Consider the following 23,559-nt stretch of genomic DNA (forward strand, 5'->3'; position numbering starts at 1 on the left):
AGTTCCAGGTCATACAGTGTGCTCTCAGTCAGTAGGCAGGACTGTACATGGCGTGCTGCCCTTGAAACACAGCAAAGCAGAACAAAACAAACAACTGGCTGACAAAACCTAAGCTGAAGGAAAGAAAGGAGCATGACCCCCCCTTTATCTACTTCTCTCTTTTTCTCGATGTTTTTTCTATTCTCTCTCTCTCTCTCTCTCTCTCTCTCTCTCTCTCTCTCTCTCTCTCTCTCTCTCTCTCTCTCTCTCTCTCTCTCTCTCTCTCTCTCTCTCTCTCTCTCTCTCTCTCTCTCTCTCTCTCTCTCTCTCTCTCTCTCTCTCTCTCTCTCTCTCTCTCTCTCTCTCCCTCTCTCACTCTAACCCCTGTCAGTTTAGAGCTTCTATGGGTTAGCCTGGATATCTCCTTTTCTGATGTGCTTTAGTCTCTCCTACCCTCCACCCCTCACCCCCCACCTCCATATCTTTCCCTCCCTCCCTTCCTCTGTCTCTCCCTCCCTCCATCTCTCTCTCCCTCCCTCTCTCCCTCTCTCTTCCAACTTAGCCCTCCCTGGGCTCTACTGTACAGCTGAGCCAGATCTAAATGTCAGTAACACCAACAGTAACAGTCTTTTTAGAGCATATTCAAACAGTATCTCTCTATGCCAGAAGTTTATAATACAAACTGCTGGACTACATGTAGACTTAAATTTGACAGCTGGATTCAGCTCAATATTGTTCGGTGTTATTGTAGCATTCAATATGCTTGTGTGTTGTTCTTTGTTGTGGTGGGGAGTAGAGGGGCATGCTGTACATGACCTGATGACATGTTCGATTAATTGTCAGAATTTCAACACAGGACTATATTTTGATGGGATGGAATGCTGTGAAAATATTTACTGTATGGTTATTGTGTGGATACTGTGTGGTTAAGTGTGTGTGTGTTTATTGTGTGTATGTACTGTATGTTGTGTGTGCATACTGTGTGTTTGTGTATACTGTGTGTGTGTGTACACTGTGTGCATGTGTGTGTATATACTTGTGTTTGTGTGTGTACACTGTGAAGCAGACGCTGCTCTCTTGTGGTGTGTCTCTGAGCTGCTATAATGACCCTGAGCCTGCAGCTCCTCATGGGGAGCACATTAACACACACGAGTGGAGCAGCAGGACACAGCACATCGGCACCCAGGCAGTGTGTGTGTGTGTGTTGAAAAGGGAGGGGGGGGGGGGTATAGCCTGGGGCTTCATCACTCTACCATCCCCCCCAACATGACCTAGCATATCACCATAACCTTTCACCCTCATCCTTTCAGCACTAATATGCAGCTGCTCCTGCCCCCCCCCCCCCCCCCCACATCCCCGACACACACCGTGATCCCAGCCACTTTCACCAGCTTTTGCCCTCCCCACTCCTCTAATCCAATCCGTTTCCCTTTCTCACTCTCCCTCCCTCTCTCTCCATCTCTCTGTCCTGCTATCTGCTTATCCTTTTCTCCCTTCCCCATCCTTGCCCCTTTAGTCTGTGATGAATAAAGGGCTGAAAAATGGAGTGATGGAAGGATGGAGTAAATAATGATAAAGAGTAGAGAGATGTGTGGAGGTCCCCCACTCAGAGCTGGCTGTCCTCACAGTAGTGTTCTCATCCTTGGCTCACGTCATTCGGATAGCTAGGGTCATAATTGCATACAAGAAGTCTTGGTCACATTAATTACTGTCATCCTGAGAAGACAGGCTGTTCTGTTCTCTACATTACTCACACAGTCACATCAATCATGTTTAGGATTATCAGGTGGGCATTGTGCAGGCGGGCAGACAGGCAGACGGAGAGGCAGTTTATCTAGGATTCTAGGATTCTTCTCCATCTGTGGATCATGATGTAGACCGTAAAAATGGTCCCAAACACCATTGTTCATGTAAGGCCTCCTGAAAGGGGTTGGCCCACTGAAAGTGTGTGTGTGTGCGTGGCTGAGTTTCCCTTATTTATGCACGGGACACTAGAGCTATCAGCATGCCTGTTCCACTCCTGGTGAAATAGTAATGAGTGTGTATAACACAGCCTGTCCAGGATGCAACACATCTCCATGGCTGGAGCTGATGTCTGTCTGCGTGTCTGCCTGTCTTTCATTTAGCAGGCGTTTTTATCCAAAGCAACATGCAAAGAATGTGTTTAGAAAGTACAGCAGAAAATCAAGGATCAATTTGTCTGTCTGTCCATATCACGTTCTGTGAACCACAAGTTTAAAGGGAGTGAGACTGACTTAGTGTGTGTGTTCTTAGGAAAGTAGTTCTTGAAAGTCTGTCTATTCAATGTTTTAAAAATGAACCTGGTTTGGCAAAAAAATGGGACTTTCCGGAACCTCCTAATGCTACGTGTCCTGTCTGTCTCCTCCTGAGCTCAAGCTGGAGATTATGTGACCTTTGGAATGCTGTTGGTGCCTCTGGAGCTAGGGTAGAGCTGCCCTCCCTCCTCAGGCCCTGAGCTTTACCATTAATGTTCAACTGGCACAGGGAAGTCCCCGGGTGTGTATATCACTTTTTGTTTTGATGTTTATGTTTGGGGTGTGTATTTTTGTCATTTTGTTTGTGTGGCGAGGTCTGTGAGTTGTCACGTTCAAATGTGCTTGCTTGTAAGTCTTCAAGCATTGGCTTGTGTTTTCATCATGATAGCACAGCCATTAATATGGACTGTAGATCATGTTAATTTATTGACAGTCTAAACCTGATTATCATCATCATAATTATTTATCATCAGAAATGGAGCAATGCCATGCGTGTAATTAACGTCAGCATCCGCTTCTACTTTGGTGCAGTTCAAGAAGGAAACCGGTCTGTTTGTGATTTTTACGGTCTGTTAATGTTAACCAGTGCTTTCAGCCTTCAACAGCTGATGTTGTTTAATGAAGATTTGTTAGTTGGACCATCTGGACCATTCAAACTAATCTGAATATTATTTCACACCTTTTACTCGAGGGAGGAGGGATGGGAGTGCAGGGAGGGGGGAGAAAGGAGGGAGTTGCAGTCGTACCTTCCTTTGTTATTCTCTTCTGGTGAATGGGTGGAGGGCATCGATTTTGACCCCAGAACCCCGCCCCCACACACACACACACACACCTCCCCCCATCCACCCCATGACCAGCCATGCAGAGACCTCTCCCTATCCACCCCAGAGATTTTGGGTAGAAATGAGAAGCGGAGGTAGCTGTTCTCCAGACTGGCCGTGATCCCCCAACACCCCTCTTTTTCACCTCCATCTTTCTCCTCACAGATCAGTCGTCCTCCACCTGCAGCATATTATACATCCACCGGACCACTGATCCAGAACCTTTCCTACATGCTCACCTTTGTCCTGTGTGTGTGTCTGTGCAGGTGAGGAGCCATCACATTTCCTGTCTTCCTGAGTCCAGAACACATTCAGACACTCTGGGACATGCCCATCATCCACTCACAGGTCAGTTTAACTGTCTCCCACACACAGTCCCACACACGGACACAGTACACTCTCACAAAAAAACAGTCACACACACACCCTCATACATTTTGTCTGGGGGAGTAGATGATGCATTTCTAGGACATACCTCGCCCATATGCATCCCCTTTTCTCTCTCTCTCTTTCTATCTCACTCGGAAACTCTTACACACACATAAACACACACATGCAGGTGGATGGGTTTATTGTGTTTACATCAGTGTGACCTACATGTGGCCTGTTGTGGATTAGCCAGGCAGGGAACTTTAATTTGTGGTGTGTTAGTGAGATGGTGGAGGAGAGATTAGAGCCATCAGGGAAAGGAGCTCTCCTGCCAAGTGTCTGCATGGTGTTTTGTGAAATTGTGTGTGTTTGTGTGAGGTGGAAGTAAAAACTGAGGTGGTTTGAGTCCATTGGTCCCCCAGACTGGACTCATGCGGGCTGCATGGGACCCCTGGGGTACAGGGACCCCTGGAGTCAGGGCTGGCCTCAGGTGCAGCCCTTCAGGCTGATCCTACGCAATCAATGGTGCTGCTGATGCACAGATGGGGGTCTCAGTAAAGGAGTAATGGTTTGGCTAAGCCACCCCGTGACAAAAGAGGATTTAGTTCTAAATGGCAAACGAATGGAACCACAGTTGTATAAGATACTCCTCGCTCATCTCCCTCCTCCTTTTCCTGTCTCACCTCCCACTCCTCCTCCTTTTCCTCTCTCATCTACCTCTTCTCCTCCTTTCCTCTCATCTCCCACTCCTCTTCCCCCCCCTTCTCTCTTATGTTCCCCTGTCTGGAAGGACCCCCTGTTTCTCTCACCCCCCCTTCTCCTCCTCCTTTTCCTCTGCCTCTCCTCCTCCTTTCTCATCTCCTCGTCTGTGAGACCCCCTTTCCCTCCTCCCCTTCTTGCGTCAGGGAGCTCCATTCATGAAAAGTGTGACGTGAGTAGCTCTCGGTGCTGGTGACTGTGCCGCCCACTCTCCCTCTTTCTCCCTCTCCCTCTCACTCTGCTCAGACGCAGGAAGATTCAATGGAGGAGGAATACCTTTTGCTATTCTGTCTTTCTCATTCTCTCATTCCTCCCTGCCCTGTGTTATTCTTCCCTTTCTTCCTCTTGTCTTTCAACCCTCTCTCAGTGTTGAGGAAGGACCATGCATCTGAGCTCTGACAGCTGTGAGTAATATGGTGCAGTACTGCTGCCTTGGACGTGTGTGTGTCTGTGTGTATGTGCGTGTGTCTGTTCCTGTATGTCAGTCTGTGTGAAGGTATAAATACATATGTTTTGTCTGTGCTGTGTGTGTGTCTGAGGTAGATGTTTTAGGTAGCATTTATTTGGAAGTGTTCTTGTTTCTCCTGTAACAGCCTGTGTCTGTGGTGCGGGAGCTTGCATGCGTGCGTGCAGCGTCTATTTTGGGCTCAGCCAGTCGGTGATGGCAGTGTGTGTTGCGGTACATCTCAGTGCCCTCTGATGAAGGACGGCTGGAGGCGTAGACACCAAGACACCCCCAGCACCTGCCCAAACACCTCTGGAAATCTCACTCACACACACACTCTCTCCCACACAGTTACACACACAGACATAGTACACTCTCACAAAAACACTCACACCCTCAAACATTTTGTCAGGGAGAGTAGATTATGCATTTCTAGGACATACCTCCCCCATATGCATCCCCTTTTTTCTCTCTCTTGCTCTTTCTCTCCCTTCGTTCCTCACCAGTAGTGTGTGTGTGTGTGTCCGCTTCTGTCCAGTGGAACTAAGCATGTTTATGTAACGTGGAGGATGAGTAGCCGGCAGCCAGGATTGGGTGATGGAGGAGGAGAGATGAACAGAGCCATCCATCCTTCCCTACAGAGCTGCTGGTAAAACAGCTCCCCAGTGTTCAGAACATATTTGTAATGTAGTCAAGGGAACTTGCACAGCACTAAGCCAGGTTGCGATTGGCCTGTATGTGGAGAGTGAGTCCAAATGGATTGGTGTTGTGGTTGGGAGGCCACACGCTAATAGCATGCAGCTGCTAATAGACTAACTAATGTGCTTTATTGATCTTCTGGCTGTCACAGCCCTGCCTGGTGCTTCTCTTGGGGCAGGAGAGAACAGATTGTACGCTGGTCTGCTCTTCAGCATGACCCCAACCCTCCCATAAGGCTCCTTGTCCCCGGCTCGCCTTCTTTGTTGTTTTTTCTCTGATCGCTGAAACGGTGTCAGTCACGGCCAGCCTCTGTATAGCTGTTGGTGTGCTGCCTGCGAGCTTGTCTGCCTGCCTGCCTGTATGCCTGTCTGAATGCCTGCCTGTCTGGCTATGTGTATGCCAGTCTGCTGCTGTCTGCCTGCTGGCTGGCCACCTCTGTAGTGTAGTTGCACAAGGCAAATTGTTATATGAGCAGCTGCTGTGTCCTGACTCCTGGAGCCCTAGAACTATCTCCTTCCACCCCCCCCCCTCTCTGTCTCTCTCTCTCTCTGTCTCTCTCTCTCTCAAGCCCAGGTCACATGGAGTCTGGCTCCTCTTGTGTCCTTTGTTGTTGCTCTGGGAGCTTGTCTCACTGGGGTCAGAATGGAGAATAGCCTGCCAGCAGCATGACCTCCCCTCTCTGACTTTCTACCTCCCCCCCCCCCCCCCCCTACACGTTTCTCTCTCCTTGATGGATCTAGCTTCAAACTACTGTAACAGTTAGTGTGAATGTGAATAAGGCTGTAGCAGGCTAGAGAGACAGTTATAAGGACGGGGTCAGTGTGTTTGGGAGGCTGCTGTCTGAGGCCAGGCAGGTTGGTGCCTCGCTGACACTGTGGCGCACACTGTTGCAATGTATTTGTCTACTCCGGTTTGGGCCAGTGGAGGTGGTGTGTGTGTGTGTGTGAAGTGTCAGTGACTCACATCTCTTCCCTCAAACTGTATTGGCTGTGAATTGAATCTTTCAACGTGCCAATCTGAATGTCTCATTATGAGAAGAGTCAAGTGAACATCTGTGGATATACATGCAGATTCCCAAGCAATAAATTATACTGATTTATGGCTTACTGACTAGCTTGATGTGACAAAATTGTTGTGACTGGTTTGTTGTGACTGGTTTGAGGTGACTGGTTTGATGTGACTGGTTTGCTTTGTGAATTCTAAACCACTCCCCCAAAGCAGAGCTACAGTGATTACAGAGTTGTCCGTGCCTCTCGTTAACTCCTCTTCCAGCACTGGACTGTCTCTTCTGTGACACTCTGTGAACAAAGCTGCTTCCCTCTGAGAACTATAGTCAGATATCATATCTCCCTCTGGATCTGAGGGTAGCCATGGTCCTCCCTGCTCCTCTCCCCTCTTTCTTCTCCCCTCCTCTCATCTCTCTGCTCCTCTCTCCTCCTCATAGCTCCAGCTCCAGCTCCTCTCTCTTCCTGTTATAGGCTAACCTGGGTCAGGCCAGGCTGCAGGGGGGGGGGGGGGGGGGGGGGGTGGTGACAGCCAGCAGAAGGTTAGAATTGATGCTGTGTTGACATGGAAACGCTTGAATTATGGGATGGGATGGGGTCTAAATGGGCTCTTTTGTTGGTGGAGCAGCTGTTAACTACAGAGTGGAACCCCATGGGTCCCTGAATCTCTTCCTAATGATGCCTGAGATATGAAGACACATCTGTGTGTATGTGTGTGTGTTTGGAGACACATGCTGTGTGTGTGTGTGGAGTCTGTCTGTCTTTGTGTATGGCATTATGTTCATTTGTTTTGACAAGGGTTCTGTTGCTTCTGCATGGTCTTGTCAAGGTTGATGTATATGAATGTGTGTGTGTGTGTGTGAGAGAGACCAGGGTTGGTCTCCTACTTCAGCAGTGCTGTGTTGCAGGAGGACCTCCCTTTTGGATGTCTGGGAGGAGAGGGATTACTGCCTGGGTCTGCTGGGATGGGCCTGTGTGTGTGTGTGTGTGTGTGCGCTGTTTCTGATCCCCTGCTACACCAGCTGCTCCATTCCTCCTGTGGAAACACACACACACACACAGGGCTGTTGTAGGGAGCTGCTGTTGTAGTGATGTGTGTGTTCTCAGCCTGTGTTTAGTGTTCCTCTAAGCTGCTGGCTGGTGGAGTACTATCAGGGAGCCTGTTGCAGACCGAGTGCAAGGAGATACGTGGGGAGATTTACAGAGGGTGGGGTGGGGAGGGGAGGGGGAGGTAGGGGGTAGGATCGGGAGGGGGAGTGGAGAGGGTGGGGGTAGGATAGGGTATGTGTTTATACAGGACTGCCTCCAAAGGCAGGATTAAAGGATCAGCCCCTGATAACTCCCTCTCTCTTGCTATCTGTTTATCTCTTTCTTTGTCATGTTCTCTTTCTCTCTATCTCCCTCTCTCTCTCTGTCTTTCTGTCTCTCTCTCCCTCTCTGTGTCTGTCTCTCTGCTTGTCTCCCTCACTATCTCCCACTCTGTATTTCAACATGGAAGGCAGTATGTCTATTTCCAGCCAGTGTGTCCATTGTGTATTCTTTGGAGAATTTGGAGAATATGGATATCCAAAGCTATGATGTCTTAAGCCTTGTGGATCACTCTGGAGATAAGGAGGATCTGTGCAGAGCTTCAAGTTCCATCTCTAACCCAATGGATGGTATTATTTCGTGGCATTTACAGAAAGTGGATTGTCGTCTTTGGAAAGGTCTCCTCTATGCTTCTAAGGGGGTTATAGGGGTATTAGTGTGTGTTGTTAGTGTGTGTTCTTATGTAGGCACATACACCCGCACGTCCTCTCAAGCCCACGTCACAGCCCCAGCTCGGAGGATCCTTCCTGGGATGGAATTACAGCGTGGCCCCTGGGCCCCAGGCCTGGCTGTCTGGGCTGTTGAAGGGAGGGATTTATTGGATACCTGAGAGAGCGTTCTCTCCTTCCCCTGCACTCTCAGCACCGGGCTAGGAGTGCAGCCTGCATTATAGATGAGCTGCTGGCAGCCACTACACCTTATAGCTCTCATATTACACACATATACACACGTGCATGCATGCCTACACACAAGCACACACACGACACATACGAATATACATAGAGATGAACATGCACAACATGCACAGTGTTTCCTTTAGGATTTATTTTAGCAGTGGGGGCAGGCCTGTCCAAACAACAACCCCGCCCCCCCCCCCCCCCCCCCCCCCCCCCCCCCCCAGCCGAAACGAAGTTCACTATATTTCGAAGCAGGTTAATGTAATAGTCAAATAGCTAATGTAATATTGCACATATTTTCGTCCTATTTCCCCTAAAGCAATAAAGTTAGGCTACTTAAAGACACCCCTTCCAATCATAAAGTATGTTCTAAATGGCATAAATGCTGCCAATTAATAATTGATTGTAAATGGTCAGTAGCCTAGCCTATCGATTAAGGTAGGCCATTCTAAAGCACATGTACACTGTCTGCTTAATTTCATCTTGACATATAGGCTAAGCATTCTGTAGTAAATAATAACATTAAACCCACTATTAATTACATTATCTTAATGCAGTGTAACTACTTCAGCATAATAATGCACCTAAAATACTAAACCTGAGCAAAGGCATTCAGCAATCGCTATCGAATCAACAGCCACGTGCAATTTAGCTAGCACCATTTAACTTAATTTAAATTTGCAAGAACTATAGACTAATACAATAACAGGCTTAAATGAACTGACAACATAAGTTATACGACTTACAGTTCTCAAGGATGCACAGTGGTGGGCGTGCCCGCTCGCGGTGTGAAGCGTGTGTCCGTGCTATTCTCCTACATGCACTCTAACAATCACTGCTGATAGACGGCCTTTTGTACAGCCCTATTTATGATACCGTGGCGGCAGAAATTTTGCCGTGGCGGGCCGCCACTGCCAAATCAACATAGAGGAAACACTGATGCATGCATTCACACTCACCAATGCACCCACATGAACACACACACATTTTAAAGTCCTGAACCATAGTTCTGCAGCACAGTACACACTGTACACACTGTGTATGTTTATGTCTGAGTACTTTGGGTGAGCTTGATTTAAGATGAGTTTGAATGCTTGGGTGCAGGATTTTCAGGATTGTTTCATTAGCTCTGTAATGCCAGGTTTGCTAAATCAAGTGCTCCTAATGTAACTGTTGTGTTCCTTCCTCCAGAGGAACCTGCCACATATCAGTCTTCCCACTTGGACTCTCTCTCTATGCTTCAGTCTCTCTCTCTCTGTGACTCTCTGCTCCCTCATCCCTCTCTCTCACCCCTCCTCCCTGTCTTTGTCTCTCAAAATCTCTCTCTACTGTACAACCTGTCCTCTTCAAGTTTCTCTCCATCTTGGATTTCAGACCCATTTCCTCAAGGGAGGTCATGGAGAAGTCAAGTCTCTTAGATTACTTTGTGTACTCTGGATTGTGCCTGCATTGGCCATGTAAGGCCATGTATTTTCTCAGCTAGGTCTGCCCCTGTCTCTATGTTAGTGTCTACCCCTGCTTCTATCCCTGTCCCTACCCCAGCCCCTGTCCCTCAGCATAGCAGGTGCTTGCGTAACTCAGGCAAGAGATTAGGACAGTATAGATGTTCCACGGGTCACTATAGAATAGTTGATGTGCGGGTGTCCGCTGTGTTGCCTGCTGCTGCTGGGTGATGATGCAGTGAGAATCGGTTGTGCGTCCAGATGTTAAGATAGCCCAACCCATAATACCCCTCCTGTTAATCCCTGACACTGCTGGTAGCTACGGTTCCCGTTCAGCCTTACTGTCCTGCTCAGAACCTTGCAAGCTCTGTCTATGACTATCCCTCTGTCTCTCTGTTTACGTCTCTCTCTCTCTTTCTCTCTCTCCATTGCCTGTCATCTCTCTCCCTTCATATACCTTTTACCATTCTTTTCGGTCACTTATCCTATTTTATTGTTGTTTTCTCAGTCGTTCTCTTTTTACTGGTTTTACCCAGTGTGGTTAAAAATAATCATTGTTAATGTAAGCTCTCACAATCCCAGATCTATGAGACAGGAAATGAAAATATTGATTTTCTGTTAGGGGGTAACAGCAGTGACAGGATTCATTGGTAATGGCTTTATGGGGGGAGGCATGCAAGTTATGGAATTCATTTGACATTGTCACGTTTCTTTCCTAGTGTTTACGGTGAATCACCGTAGTCACTGATTTGTGATATCTGCTTCACGCTCTTTGTTCATTTCCCTCCCTCCCTCTCTCTGCAGGTGACTCCCAGTGTTCAGACAAATCTGTGTGTTAGGAGAGGCCCGGCCCGCCTCACTCTCCCGACTCAACGGGCAGCACCGGCACACGCACAGCACCATGGGTAGCTCCCCCGAGGTGCTCTCCTGGACCTCCTGCCCTGGCCTGCTGGTGGGCAAGCTGAAGGAGGAGCTCAAAATGACCGTGGTCGGGGATGCCATGAAGAAGAGCCCCAGCAGCGCAGGCCCCACGCCGCCCCAGCCTCCGCCCTCCCCTCCGTCTCCTCCTGTCATCACAGACCTGGCCCCGCCCACACACCTGCCGGTGCCCCTCCAGATGTTGGCGCCCCCGGGGGCGGAGGAGGAGGCTGGGCTTGGGGGCCCCAGCCCCCCCATCACGGCCCTTAGCGAGGACTCGACACGGGAGGGCCACTTTGACAACAGCGTGCTGCAGCTCCAGGAGCACGACCATGACCAGGAGGAGGCTCAGTCCCCCCACTCCTGCGGCCAGGGAGGGTGTGTCAGCGGCGGGGAGGAGGGGACCGGGGAGGGGGGGTACCCCATGGACCATAGCGGAGGGGGCACGCACAACCACCCCCACCCTGACGACATCAAGCTGCACTTCCAGAGAGCTGGCTCTGGCGGAGGGGGGTTCCTGGAAGGGTTGTTCGGCTGCCTGAGGCCGGTCTGGAACATAATTGGGAAGACCTACTCCACAGAGTACAAGCTACAGCAGCAAGGTTAGACTGCTTCTCCCTAAGAACGTCATTGATGTTAGTGCTAATGGCCCTGCTAGCATGGTGTTAGTGATACTATCCTGGCATGGTGTCTTGTTATTCAAGAGCTGAGGAACGACTGACCAATCTCTTCTCCTTTTGAATGAATTACTAGGCTAATGTTATGTTATTGACCATGTGCCTCGGTCAACTCTTGAGTCCCTGATCTGATTGAGTCCCTCGTTGGAGGGTCCTGATGAAGTAACCCGGACCCCCAAGACTTTAGCTGTCCATCCCTGCTCCTGGAGATCCTGGAGATCCTCCTGGAAGTTTTTTTGCTTCAACCCCAAGTTGTAGCAAACAAGATTCAGCTTGTCAACCAGTTAATCTTTAGAATGAGGTGTGCTGGATGCGGCTTCGAAGGAAAGCCTAGAAGACGTAGTCCTCCAGAACAGATTTGGGAAGCCCTGCTCGAGACAGCAGCAGAACCACTCTGTTCCGCCCCGGCGTTCCTCCGGTTTCTTTTGTGGTGCTAGCATGTTCTACTTGGTGTTCCCAGCTGTCAGGTTCTATTAAAGGTCGCAGTCCGCTTCTCCTTGGCGTGTATGTGCCAGCTTCCCCCTTGCCTGCTCCTGATGGTGCATATCCCACTAAGACAGAATGGGGTTGGGGTTGGGCCTCGCAGATGATTGGTCAGCTGGTCCTATACTTAGCATGACTTCCTAAAGCACAGCTGATAGAGGGTCTGCTTCAGGGAGGGGACAGGAAGTGTGGTGGGCGATCGGTCCAATATGCATGGCATGCTGATTCCTCCTTGAATAGGCCGTTATTAACAGATGTCACCTCATGTAATGAATTTGCTCTTGCTTTCATTATGAACACAACTGATACAGTTAGCATCAGCATCTAGGTCTACATAAAGATTCAACTGAAAGCAAAGAACAGGTTAATATGTCTCACTGTGAAACATGGGACAATTGTTGACACAGAGAGTGGATTGGGTCATGGGCTCTCCCTTTGATACTGATAACAGTATACAGCACAGCATAGCATAGCAAAATTATCGAGCCAGTAAGACAGACAGAGCTAAAAGAATAAAGGCAGTCACTGTGTAGAGCTATATCTGAGGCCTACACTAGTGTCCCTTCAGCCTGCCTTTCCTACATTTAGTCATTTTAGCAGACGCTCTTATCCAGAGCGACTTACAGTAAGTACAGGGACATTCCCCCGAGGTAAGTAGGGTGAAGTGCCTTGCCCAAGGACACAACGTCAGTTTGCATGACCGGGAATCGAACTGGCAACCTTCGGATTACTAGCCCGACTCCCTCACCGCTCAACCAACGGACTTTCCTGTAATCAATAACACTACCGAAGCTTGAGCCGTGTACAGAGATACTGTATATCTGATCTGTAGATAGCCCCTCTGAGCCCTACAGGGTACCATCATGGCTGACTTCTAACATGAGCTTCTCCATTATCATTACATTTAAAAGTACAAGAGCATTTTCTGTTCTGGTCCTGGGTTGTTCTCATTATGATATGGTCGAGTTACAGTTGATGTGTAACAGCAGCTGGGTGGTACCAGGGTCACTCAAGTCCTGCCATTATCGCCTGTCCTAAAAACGTACACTTCTCTTCCTCCTCCCCTCCTCTTCTTTATTCTCCATGACCCCTCCCTCCTCCTCCTCCCCCCCACCCCCTTCCCTACTCCTCTTCAGACATGTGGGAGGTGCCGTTTGAGGAGATCTCAGAGCTGAAGTGGCTGGGCAGTGGGGCACAGGGGGCCGTCTTCCTGGGGAAGTACCACTCAGAGGAGCTGGCCATCAAGAAGGTCCGCGAGCAGAAGGAGACCGACATCAAGCACCTCCGCAAGCTCAAGCACCCCAACATCATCGGCTTCAAGTGGGTCAACCTCACCACTCCCTTCTCACACACCTCCACACACACTCATGCTCCTCCGGTAGATATAAGTTATCACATCAAGAGAGTGTTTCTATTCTGGTCCTGTTGCCATTCAGACATGGTAGACAGTTACTGTGAACTAGCACCTGGGTTATATTGTGGGCACTAAAATCCTCCCATCTTTGCTCCCCCCTCCTCCCCTCTCTCTCCTCCCCCCATATCCCCCCCACTCCCCCCCGCCTTATCTCACCCCTCCCACACTATCTGTCCTCCCCCCAGGGGAGTGTGCACCCAGGCCCCATGCTTCTGCATCCTGATGGAGTACTGTGCCCAGGGCCAGCTGTACGAGGTGCTGCGCGCCGGCCGCAAGGTCACCCCCTCCCTCCTGGTGGACTGGGCGTCTGGCATCGCCAGCGGCATGAACTACCTGCACCTCCACAAGATCATCCACAGGGACCTCAAGTCCCCCAAGTGAGTGGGCTACTCAGATCACTTGAGGTGTGGTGATATGGCAACTGGTTCTACTCTGCTGTATAAGTCTGCTCTGTCTAACTGTTCTGTACAGAGCTGCTATCTGGATATGTACTGATCTGTTCTACAGAGAGCTGCTGTCTAGTCATGTGCTATTGACAGCTCCAGTATATGTACTATATGTATATGTACAGTTTTGAAAGAAAGCTATGGTCTAAAGATGGACTGTCCTGTTGTATAAAGAGCTGCAGTCTAGAGATGAACAGTAGTTCTATAGAAAGCTACAGTCTAGATGTGATGTCCTATTCTATAGAAAGCTCCAGTAAAATGTACAGGACTGTTCTGGTGTTCTGGTCTGCCAGACCTGCCTGCTCAGCTTGCTCCAACCCTGTTAATCAATGCCATTTACATGGATCTGTAGCAGTGCTGATCCCAGCGTTAGTCAGCAGATCCAGGGATGTCTGCAGTAAACCTTTCTGTTTCCCCCCAACACAATTCTCGTAGAACTCAGAACACGCTTGGCACGCACAAACGTTAAGGTTAAAAGAATCGTATGTACGTTTTCTACATCTGAACTGACTGAAGGTTTCTTACCATTTGTGTCCCCTCCTCAGCGTGTTGGTCACTCACAATGACACTGTGAAAATCTCTGACTTTGGCACCTCCAAAGAGCTCAGTGACAAGAGTACCAAGATGTCCTTTGCCGGTACGGTGGCCTGGATGGCCCCCGAGGTGATCCGGAACGAGCCAGTGTCTGAAAAAGTGGACATCTGGTGAGTGAGAAAATATTAAATAATTTTACCTGTCTGGTGTAGACAGTGAGGAAGCAGGTCTGTCCGACACTGTGTGACATTGTGTCACTGTTCCTGTGTGTTTGTATGTGATGGTGGTTGTGTGTCCTCGTGTATGATTGTGTGTGTGCGCAGGTCATTTGGCGTGGTGCTTTGGGAGTTGCTGACAGGAGAGATCCCGTACAAGGATGTGGACTCGTCTGCCATCATCTGGGGCGTGGGCAGTAACAGCCTACACCTCCCTGTGCCTTCTACCTGCCCCGACGGCTTCAAGCTGCTCATGAAGCAGACATGGTGAGGAACATGGTTAAGATGTTCTAGTCTTCACTGTATACGATGTGGAACATGGTTAAGATGTTCAGGTCCAACTGTATGAGATGGGCCTAGTCATAAGTTCAGGTAGCATGTTTCAATAATAATTATTGGAGATGACTGTAAGGAAACACACTGATTGTGATTGTCGTGGGTCATATTTTATTACTGTGTGTTCATTCAACATCTTTCTCATACCCCTCCACCACTCTCTCTCCTCTCCCCTTTCTACCCTCTCACTCTTTCTCTCTAAATCTCCGTTCGCCCCCTCTCCTTTCCAGGCAGGGTAAGCCCAGGAACAGGCCGTCCTTCAGGCAAATCCTCCTCCACCTCGACATTGCCTCTGCAGACATACTGGGAGCCCCTCAGGAAACCTACTTCAAGTCCCAGGTCAGAACCACAACCATAACAATCAGAAATGGAACCAACATTTTATTAATTGGGATTAGAACCACATCAGAATCTAAATCAAAATAGACTAAATGGAAATAGAACCAGAATCATGACTCAAACTAGAATGAGACTCTGAATAAATTTCTGTCACAATTTCCCACACAGAAGTATTAAAAGCTTCTCTTCAGATGAGTGCACACTTACTATAGATCACATGATATTCACTATTACAGTCACAATTAAATTTAATTTTCAATGACTACACATATAGGAAGTACATGCTTTCACATGAGTCATGCTGTAGTTTTACTTGGCTTTATACATATCTGGACTAGGCTGTACTGTGCTAAATACAGTTTGATGTGATTGAATGTGACCATTTGTGTGTGTGTTTAACAGGCGGAGTGGAGGGAGGAGGTGAAGAAGCACTTTGAGAAGATAAAGAGTGAAGGGACCTGCATCCACCGCCTGGATGAGGAGCTGATACGACGCAGGAGGGATGAACTCAGGTGACGGACAAGGGAGAGAAAGATAGTGATGGAGGGAGGGAAAGATGGAGGGAAGAGAGAGAGTGAGGGAGAGTAAGAGAGAGAGAAAGAGAGTGAGGGAGTTGGCTCTACGGTGACTGATGGTGCCTGTCCCTCCCCCCCAGACATGCGCTGGACATCCGGGAACACTATGAGCGGAAGCTGGAGAGAGCCAACAACCTGTACATGGAGCTGAGCGCCATCATGCTGCAGCTGGAGGTTCGAGAGAAGGAGCTCATGAAGTACGTCCTGACCTCTGACCCTGGTTCTGTCCACTGAATCCTGTAGCAGAGAGAACTAGCTGGAACTCAATTTCACCTCATTTTAATCTGTCTCTGTCTTTATGTATTTATGTTTAAAATATCTCTATGTCTATATATTTATATTGAATCCATCTCTGTCTTCATGTTCAGTGTTCCAACCTGTAGAGGCCAGCCCCACACTATGTAAAGACTCCCTCCTACCCCATGAAACCATAATGTCCAACTCACTGTATAATTCAGGAGCTATTCATCAATGTGTCACAATAGGGTATTGTAAACTGTATCACACTGTGCCTTAACTGGATGCGAGCGTCCAACTATCGCGTCGCATCGGACGCTCAGTCCACACTGAATCCGTAATTTTTGTTTTTGTTACGTCATGTAAACTAACCACTTTACTATGACACTGTGTGATACAGAGCCTTCAACGCAAGCGACAAAAAACACATTGAAACAGTGCGTCCAAGAAAAAGGTTGCGCCGCGTCGCGCTGCTCAGCGTTGCTCTGCGTTGCTCAGCGTTGCTCAGCGTTGCTCAGCGTTGCTCAGCGTTGCGTTGCTCAGCGTTGCGTTGCCCAGCGTTGCGTTGCTCAACGTAGCGTTGCTCAACCATGCATTGCTTGCGTCCAGTTTGGACATTCCAATAGAAAACAAGGCAGTCTAACTGCTTTTAGTCACTCACGTCACATCCAGTTGGGACACGGTATTAGTTTTACAGTACTAGAATGATACAAAAGAATGTCTGCCACAGTCGGGCCAGACTCCAGACATCTTAAGGGTAATACTGAAGTCTTTCCGTTTATGTCTAAGCCACTAAGCCAGCAACCCTGGCCTGGTTCTGGGGTCTCAGACAGCTTTGCACAACAGTAGTCTGTCTACAATAACTCTCTCAGGCCTTTTGACCCAGTTTCACAACAACAGATTTTACACACTTTGCAGGTAACACTTTACACTGCAGTCTGGCTCACGGTTTCACAACTTCTACTCTCAGTACTTCAGAGCCATTGTGAGGTGGCTTTGTGGTGTACATGTGGTAGCTTACAGAGACACCTCTCACTGATGCCTAGGAAAAGCCTCAGTGTGATAGAACCAAAATAATTGAAGGAATGGGGTTATCTACAATAGTCACCCTGCGCAGCATTGCAAGGTTAACAGGTGAACATGGCAGCTGTGCCCTGTAACAGTGAGGGTACCCTGTGCTTCCAGAAGGGAGCAGGTGGTGGAGAAGAAGTACCCGGGGAACTACAAGCGCCACCTGGTCCGGCCCATCGTCAGGCCGAACGCAGTGGAGAAGCTCATCAAGAAGAAGAGCAGCTTGACTCACAAGGCCGGGACGATGCCCGCTAAGAGGTCAGAGTTTCCCCAGCCTGGTCACTCTGCAGGGAACTTGTGCTCAGATGTTCCTGTTTGATGCTTAGGTCATATTGTTATCTAGTTGTATTGTTATCGAGTTGAAGTGACATGTAGTAAAGTTTAGAGGCCTACAGATGCACACCATATAGAGCCTCTTCTCTCTAGCTCACAGAGGGTTTTGTTTAAATATAATTTTGTCTTGTGGGAGAGAACTTAAAGCAATGTGAAGTGTCAAGCATGAGGCTCGTTGGAGTACAGCATAGAGGCCTACTAAAGAACACTATTGTCACCCCTATAGGCCTGACCTGCTTCGTTCCGATGGCATCCCCAGCATGGAGGTCCTCCCCTCCCCCTCCCCCCTCTCCGGCAGCCCCAAGGTCTCTACACCTCCAGGGAAGACCCGCTACCGCAGCAAGCCACGGCACCGCCGTGCCAACAGCAAGGGCAGCCACAACGACTTCCCCGGTGCGCTGAAGTCCAGTGCGGGGCCATGCGAGGAGCAGCAGCCCCTCCAACTCCACCAGCACCACCACCCCCTGCCAGCAGAGTGCCCTCTGCTGCCCCTCCAGGCTCGCCAGAACGCTGTGGCGACCTGTGCCAACAACCTGCGCTACTTCGGGCCAGCCGCCGCCCTCCGCAGCCCGCAGACCGACCACCTGCAACGCCGCGTCTCCGGGTCTGGCCCGGACCTCATCCCCACGGACTCCCGCCAGCGGACTGCATCCTCTATTTCGGGTGCTAGCTCCGGGCTGGCTCCGGGTTCCAGTGCCGGGGCCGTGTGCCCTTGCTGCATGGCGCACCCCTTCCCAGGCTGCCTGCAGTGCCAGAAGACCCCCCTGGCACCCAGCCACCCCCAGCAGCCCCAGTACTCGCTGCTCAGCACCTGTGAGGCCACGCCGCCCACCACGCCCCGGGCCCCAGACCCAGACGAGGCCCAGGAGAAGGCCCAACCTAAGAGGCAGGAGGCGCCTCGCCTCATCCTGCCCTCTGGCCTGCCTCGCACACTCAGACCCCTCAGGAAGGTGAGCACCGAGAAAGCCTTGCCACTGGGTGTCTCAATGTGTGTGTGGGTGTTTGCATGTATGGCCCTGGGTGTTTGTGTAGGTACATGGGTGTACATGTGTAGTGTGTATAAGTGTGTGTGTGTGTGTATGTATGGCCCTGAGTGTGTGGGTGATTGTTTTGGTGTGTAAGTACATGGGTGTGCTTATGTGTGCTTATGTGTGTATGTATATAAGTGTGTGTATTAGGTGTGTGTGAGCAGGAAGGGGGGGTTATTAACCAATTGCTCCTCTCTCAGGGTGCTGACGAGTCGTCTGAAGAAGAGGAGGGGGAGGTGGACAGTGAGGTGGAGTTTCCAAGGAGACAGAGGTATGTACTGGCTTGAAACTTGAGATTAGCTAGCATGCTTCAAAAATCGTCTCAAAATGTCATCTGTATTCTTTGTTAATCTGACTCTTTGTTTGGCCATGACCCCATTTACGTTTCTTTCCACTTCACACCCCATATCATCCATCTCCCGTCCCCCTCCCGTCCTCCACATCTACCCCCCCCCAGGCCCCACCGCTGCATGAGCAGCTTCCAGTCCTACTCAACCTTCAGCTCGGAGAACCTGTCGGTGTCGGACGGCGAGGAGGGCAACACCAGCGACCACTCCCACAGCGGGCCGCTGGAGTGCCTGAGCGCAAGCCAGGAGGAGCACCTGGACGAGCTGCTATCCCACACGCCTGACATCCCCATCGACATCTCCACCCAGTCCGACGGCCTGTCCGACAAGGAGTGTGCCGTGCGCCGGGTCAAGACCCAGATCTCCCTGGGGAAGCTCTGCTCAGATGAGCACAGCTATGAGGTCAGAACCCCCACCCCCAACCCCTATCGATCAGCCTGCTGTAGAACACTGTAATGCCTGGTAGGCCCCATTTCTCATATTGGATAATGGTCCAGGCTGTTGGCCTCTCATAACATTGATAGATTTTTACAACCTGGAATGTGTACGTAATAATTCTGGTAAATGACAGTGAAAGCTAGGTTTAGCCAATCTAACTGCAGAAAGATTGACAGACAGATACATACATACCTTATCAACTTTTTCTACACACATGTATCACGTATATTATCTGTCATGGGACAGGATCTGGTGTAGTGATGCTCCTGTGTCTGTCTCCTCAGAACCCCCTGCAGTTCGGGGACTCGGACTGTGACTCTTCAGAGGCAGAGTGTTCTGACGCCACCATCAGGAACAACAAGCCTGGCGCCCCCTCCTCCTGGTGAACAATGCCCCCTCGTTGACCATGTTCCACCCCCTCTGCCTGGAGACCCCGCCCCTCCACCCTGCAGGAACTACGGCAATAAAAGGACCCCACTGTAAAGACAACTCCCTGTCATCTCCCATAGCAACGCCCCTGCAATAGCTGCCAGCCCTCCCCTCCCTCTTCCCAGTATCTAGGCAACCTAAGGCAGGGATCCCATTTGAATGATACTGTACAGTAACTAGTGTAACATTCATAATTTATTTTTGTCTGAGTTTGAGGGAAAATCAGGAACTTTTAAGACTTTAAGATGAACAAAAAAAACAACAACTATAAAAACAACACAAACACACACACACACCCCCACTGTGTTAGTGAGACTGAGGGTGGAGGAGTCCAGAACGATCGAGGACCGCTACAGGACAGCAGGACCTGGTTGCTGGTCTACGTAGGTAGATGGCCTAACTGTGCCAGACCAGACACAGAATACCCCCCCCCCCCTCTGGCCACCAACCAGACCTGTTTTTCTCAGACTAGTATGCTGTCCTGCCTGCTTTATTGTAAGTTTACAGAACAAACCAACGCTCCTGGCAAACTCCCAAGACAGGGGTGAACAGGGGAAAAAATACAGTGTGAACAACACCAGCATGAATACCCCCCCCCCCCGACCCCCTCACCTCTTCCTCGCTCTCCCCCTAACAAGTCTGATGCTCCATGGAGCCCCCTGCTGTCTCATCTCAGCATGGCCCTAAATGGCTCGCAACCAACTAAGGACCTATGTGTGTGAGTCAAGAGGATGATGGGCGAGCAGACAGACAGATATTCCAGAGAGCAGGCAGGAGCTGGAAGAGGTACTAACTCCAGCACCAGTCCGGCCGTTAAAGAAGGGAGGAAGGCCAGGAAGGAGGTCACCTCTCCTTCCCCAGTCCCTAGTCCCCTGACCCTGCTCCCTCCTCTGTCAAGACAAGCCTTCTCTACTCACATCATCACCAGTCAGAGATTGTACCGAGTATCCAGTATCAGTGTTTTATGAACATGCCCCGCAGACTGTGCAGGCATGCCAGTATGTCTCCCCTCAGGATGCCCTCGGAGAGAGCAGTGTTGACTGGTGAGGGTGTGTTTGCGTGTGTATGTTTCGGGTATGTATTACAGATAAGCCTTGTTCTTCAACACCTGTTAGTATCATGGTGGGAGTGCTGGTTGGAGAGGTGCTGTGTTATGTAGTTAGTGTTAGGGTGCAGTATCCCTTCTTGACCATGTGACTCGGCAGGTTTATGTGTGAGGAGTGTGTGGTAGGTTTCTAGATTAGCCGCGAGGTGAAACCATAGCAAAGATAAGTGCTAGCTACCTGGATGCTGTGTTGTACTGAATGAAACAGCAATAATGTAGGCTCTCTCTCAGGACCAGGTCTGTCCAGCAGGCTGGCCAGCCATGCTGACAGGGTGCAAGGAAACGTTCGTGACAAACAAGTTTTAGATACCTATATTTTTACAGCAGTTTCGTAGTTGTAAACAGCTACGTTTTGGTCAGGTATTTGCCTTTGCTGGTGTGATGCTCAGGTTTTAGTTTGAAGATAGAGAATAGGAGCAAAGGCATTGTCCACTAGAGGGAGATAGCTGGCAGGGATTTATTTTGCCTTGTGTTATGTAATGTAGTGCTGGCTTAATTCCTTTTGATATTAAAAGGCCAGTTGTCGGATATCATAATTTTCATTCTATACTAAGTTCCTCCCAGTGATCCTTCTAGAACTTCTGTTCCATCCACTTTAGAAAAGGGATACTGCATCTTGGGTAACTATGAACACGTTAAATATTTATCACATGACCCTGTGTTCTAACATTTGTTTGTGCATATGTGTGTGTGTTCTAGGATAGCCAGTCAGGGTTGAAGTTCACGTGATTTAAGTTGAGTATCTTCTTAAATCAAATGTACTGCAGGGTTGTAATTTTACAGGGAGGAATGCAAGCCAGGGCTCAGGTCTGGGACCACAGAGGTAACCTCCCTGGTCTCTAAGATCTCAATGTCACCTTCTCTTCTGAGTATAAACCATCGTTTAACCTTGTATGACCTGTCCGATCCGGTGTCATGTGACCAGGTCAGAGCTACCGGCCGTCACATATCCAATGACCAGGGAGGGGGGGGGGGGGGGGGAATAGACAGGAAGTGATGTCATTGTCAGAACTGGTTCATTGTGATGAACCAGTCGACCCTGTTCCCACCCTCACTGTTTCCCCCTACAATAATTAATCTGTGTTGTAATTACTGGGTCAAAGAACAAGTGGTGGAGAGTGAATAACCATGTCTATATGGCATGCATCCTGTGAAGTATGATTGTTTAATAATTTAAATTAGCTAATTTAATTACATTTTCGATCTCTTAATTTTTTTCTTTGTAGCTGGCCTACATGATTATTGAATTAATTTATTATGAATGACCTGGCAAGTTTATAGTTAACTTCATTTTTAGGAACAATTTAGAATCATTTGTCTAGTTTAGATTTTCTCTTGATCGGTATTATTGCAAGAAAGCACAACTAACAGGTGTGAGATGGAACCCTTTGATCATTTGGCATACTTGATGTTTGATTGTTTGCATTCCATATAATTTGTTGTCATTTATTACTACATGAACATGACATTGTCTGAATATCTAAATATCTTCCTGATCATCTGTGAGTCTATGTACAGCATGGTCGCCTGTTTATGTTCGTCTGAAGGTGGACAAATGTAGTTATTCCTCCTCTTTCTGAACCCTGTATGTAGTCCACATGTCCAGGGTCAAACTTGTTCCACAGTGAACCTGAATATGCTTTGCTGCCCCAGACAGGTAAATAATATCTGGGTCAGACTTTGGGCTAACAGACCATTCCTCTGTACACCTCAAACTCCACTGCAGGGTATAAGGTTCATGGAGACATTAAAACATTGAAGGCATGATCGAGCTGACTTCCTACAGTTCACTAACTCAATGGTCTCTCTTTTTCTCTACTTGTAGCTGAGATTCTGTGCCAGAGTCTGTGTTAGACATAATTCACCTCATGTACCTGACATCTGTTTCTTGGTTTCTCTCATGTCCTCTACTCTCAAATGGCATTATGACCAACCAATCCTGAAAAGTTCCTGTATTAGTCAGTGTACAGTGCATTAGGTACCAGGGAGAAATAAAATCAAAGCAAACTATCGCATGGAATAAACTCTGAGGTACTGTACCAAATACCTGGTTGTGTTTGTCTTGTCTGTGGGTGAAACACAGTGAGGTTCTAAGGACTTGTGTCTAGGGTGGGTGGGGGTTGGGGGGGGTGACCGGCTGGGGGCCATCCAGAACTGCCCTCTGGTTTCTGTGGAAGGGTGGAGGCTTGCTTTATAGAGTGTGAGGGGTTCTGTAGGAGAATGGCTTGAATGAGGGTTTGAACAATGGGGAATGAATGGTTCATGGGGGGAGTGAGAGGGGTGTGTGAAAGAAAGGAGAGATGGATTCCATAGAAGGGCGAGGGAATGATTGAGAATTTCTGGGAAGGGAGCTATAGATACAAGGAAAGACGGAGGGATGAAGTGTCAAGTGTCAATGGTGAGGGTCAAGACTGAGGCTTCCAGAGAACCCGTCTGGTTGGTCACTATAAACGCAAGGACCTCTGTGTCATCATTGTACGTAGTAGATTCATTTTATGCTATAAGCTATTACCGAAAAGACAAATTCAAGGAATCTCACGTGAGAACACTTTTCAAAACATTTGCCATTATTCCATACATTACATACAATTTTTAAGTTTCAAAAGTAATTGTGGCCAATATGTTTGTTTATTGGCCTGTTGGCGGCAAAACCGAAAAGGACCAACCTGCTATGGAAGCAAATCGTTAACAAAATTCAAATGCAAATGCATTTCCAGAAATGCATTTGCATTTTAAGAATGTGGCTGCATTATTTGACTCATAAATGAAATTAGTAATCAATCAATCATGCAGCCACGTTCTTGAAAATGAAAATGCATTTCTGGAAATGCATTTGAATTTGAATTGTGGTCACG

The 23,559-nt window shown here is 48.8% G+C and overlaps 1 protein-coding gene across 1 annotated transcript; it reads left to right on the forward strand.

Annotated features, from left to right (window-relative positions):
* Window positions 1–10,673: 10,673 nt before the first annotated feature.
* Window positions 10,674–22,729, forward strand: si:ch211-45c16.2 (mitogen-activated protein kinase kinase kinase 13). Its single transcript, XM_067251193.1, has 13 exons — window positions 10,674–11,299; window positions 12,994–13,177; window positions 13,457–13,648; window positions 14,263–14,421; window positions 14,575–14,733; window positions 15,033–15,141; window positions 15,544–15,653; window positions 15,797–15,913; window positions 17,139–17,282; window positions 17,584–18,307; window positions 18,586–18,656; window positions 18,843–19,134; window positions 19,455–22,729. Exons 1-13 carry the CDS (start codon window positions 10,681–10,683, stop codon window positions 19,554–19,556), a joined length of 2,982 nt encoding a protein of 993 aa, XP_067107294.1. The 5' UTR covers window positions 10,674–10,680; the 3' UTR covers window positions 19,557–22,729.
* The last annotated feature ends 830 nt before the right edge of the window (window positions 22,730–23,559 follow it).

Source organism: Osmerus mordax, chromosome 2 (genome assembly GCF_038355195.1).
Source record: "Osmerus mordax isolate fOsmMor3 chromosome 2, fOsmMor3.pri, whole genome shotgun sequence".
NCBI classification, from domain to species: Eukaryota; Metazoa; Chordata; class Actinopteri; order Osmeriformes; family Osmeridae; genus Osmerus; species Osmerus mordax.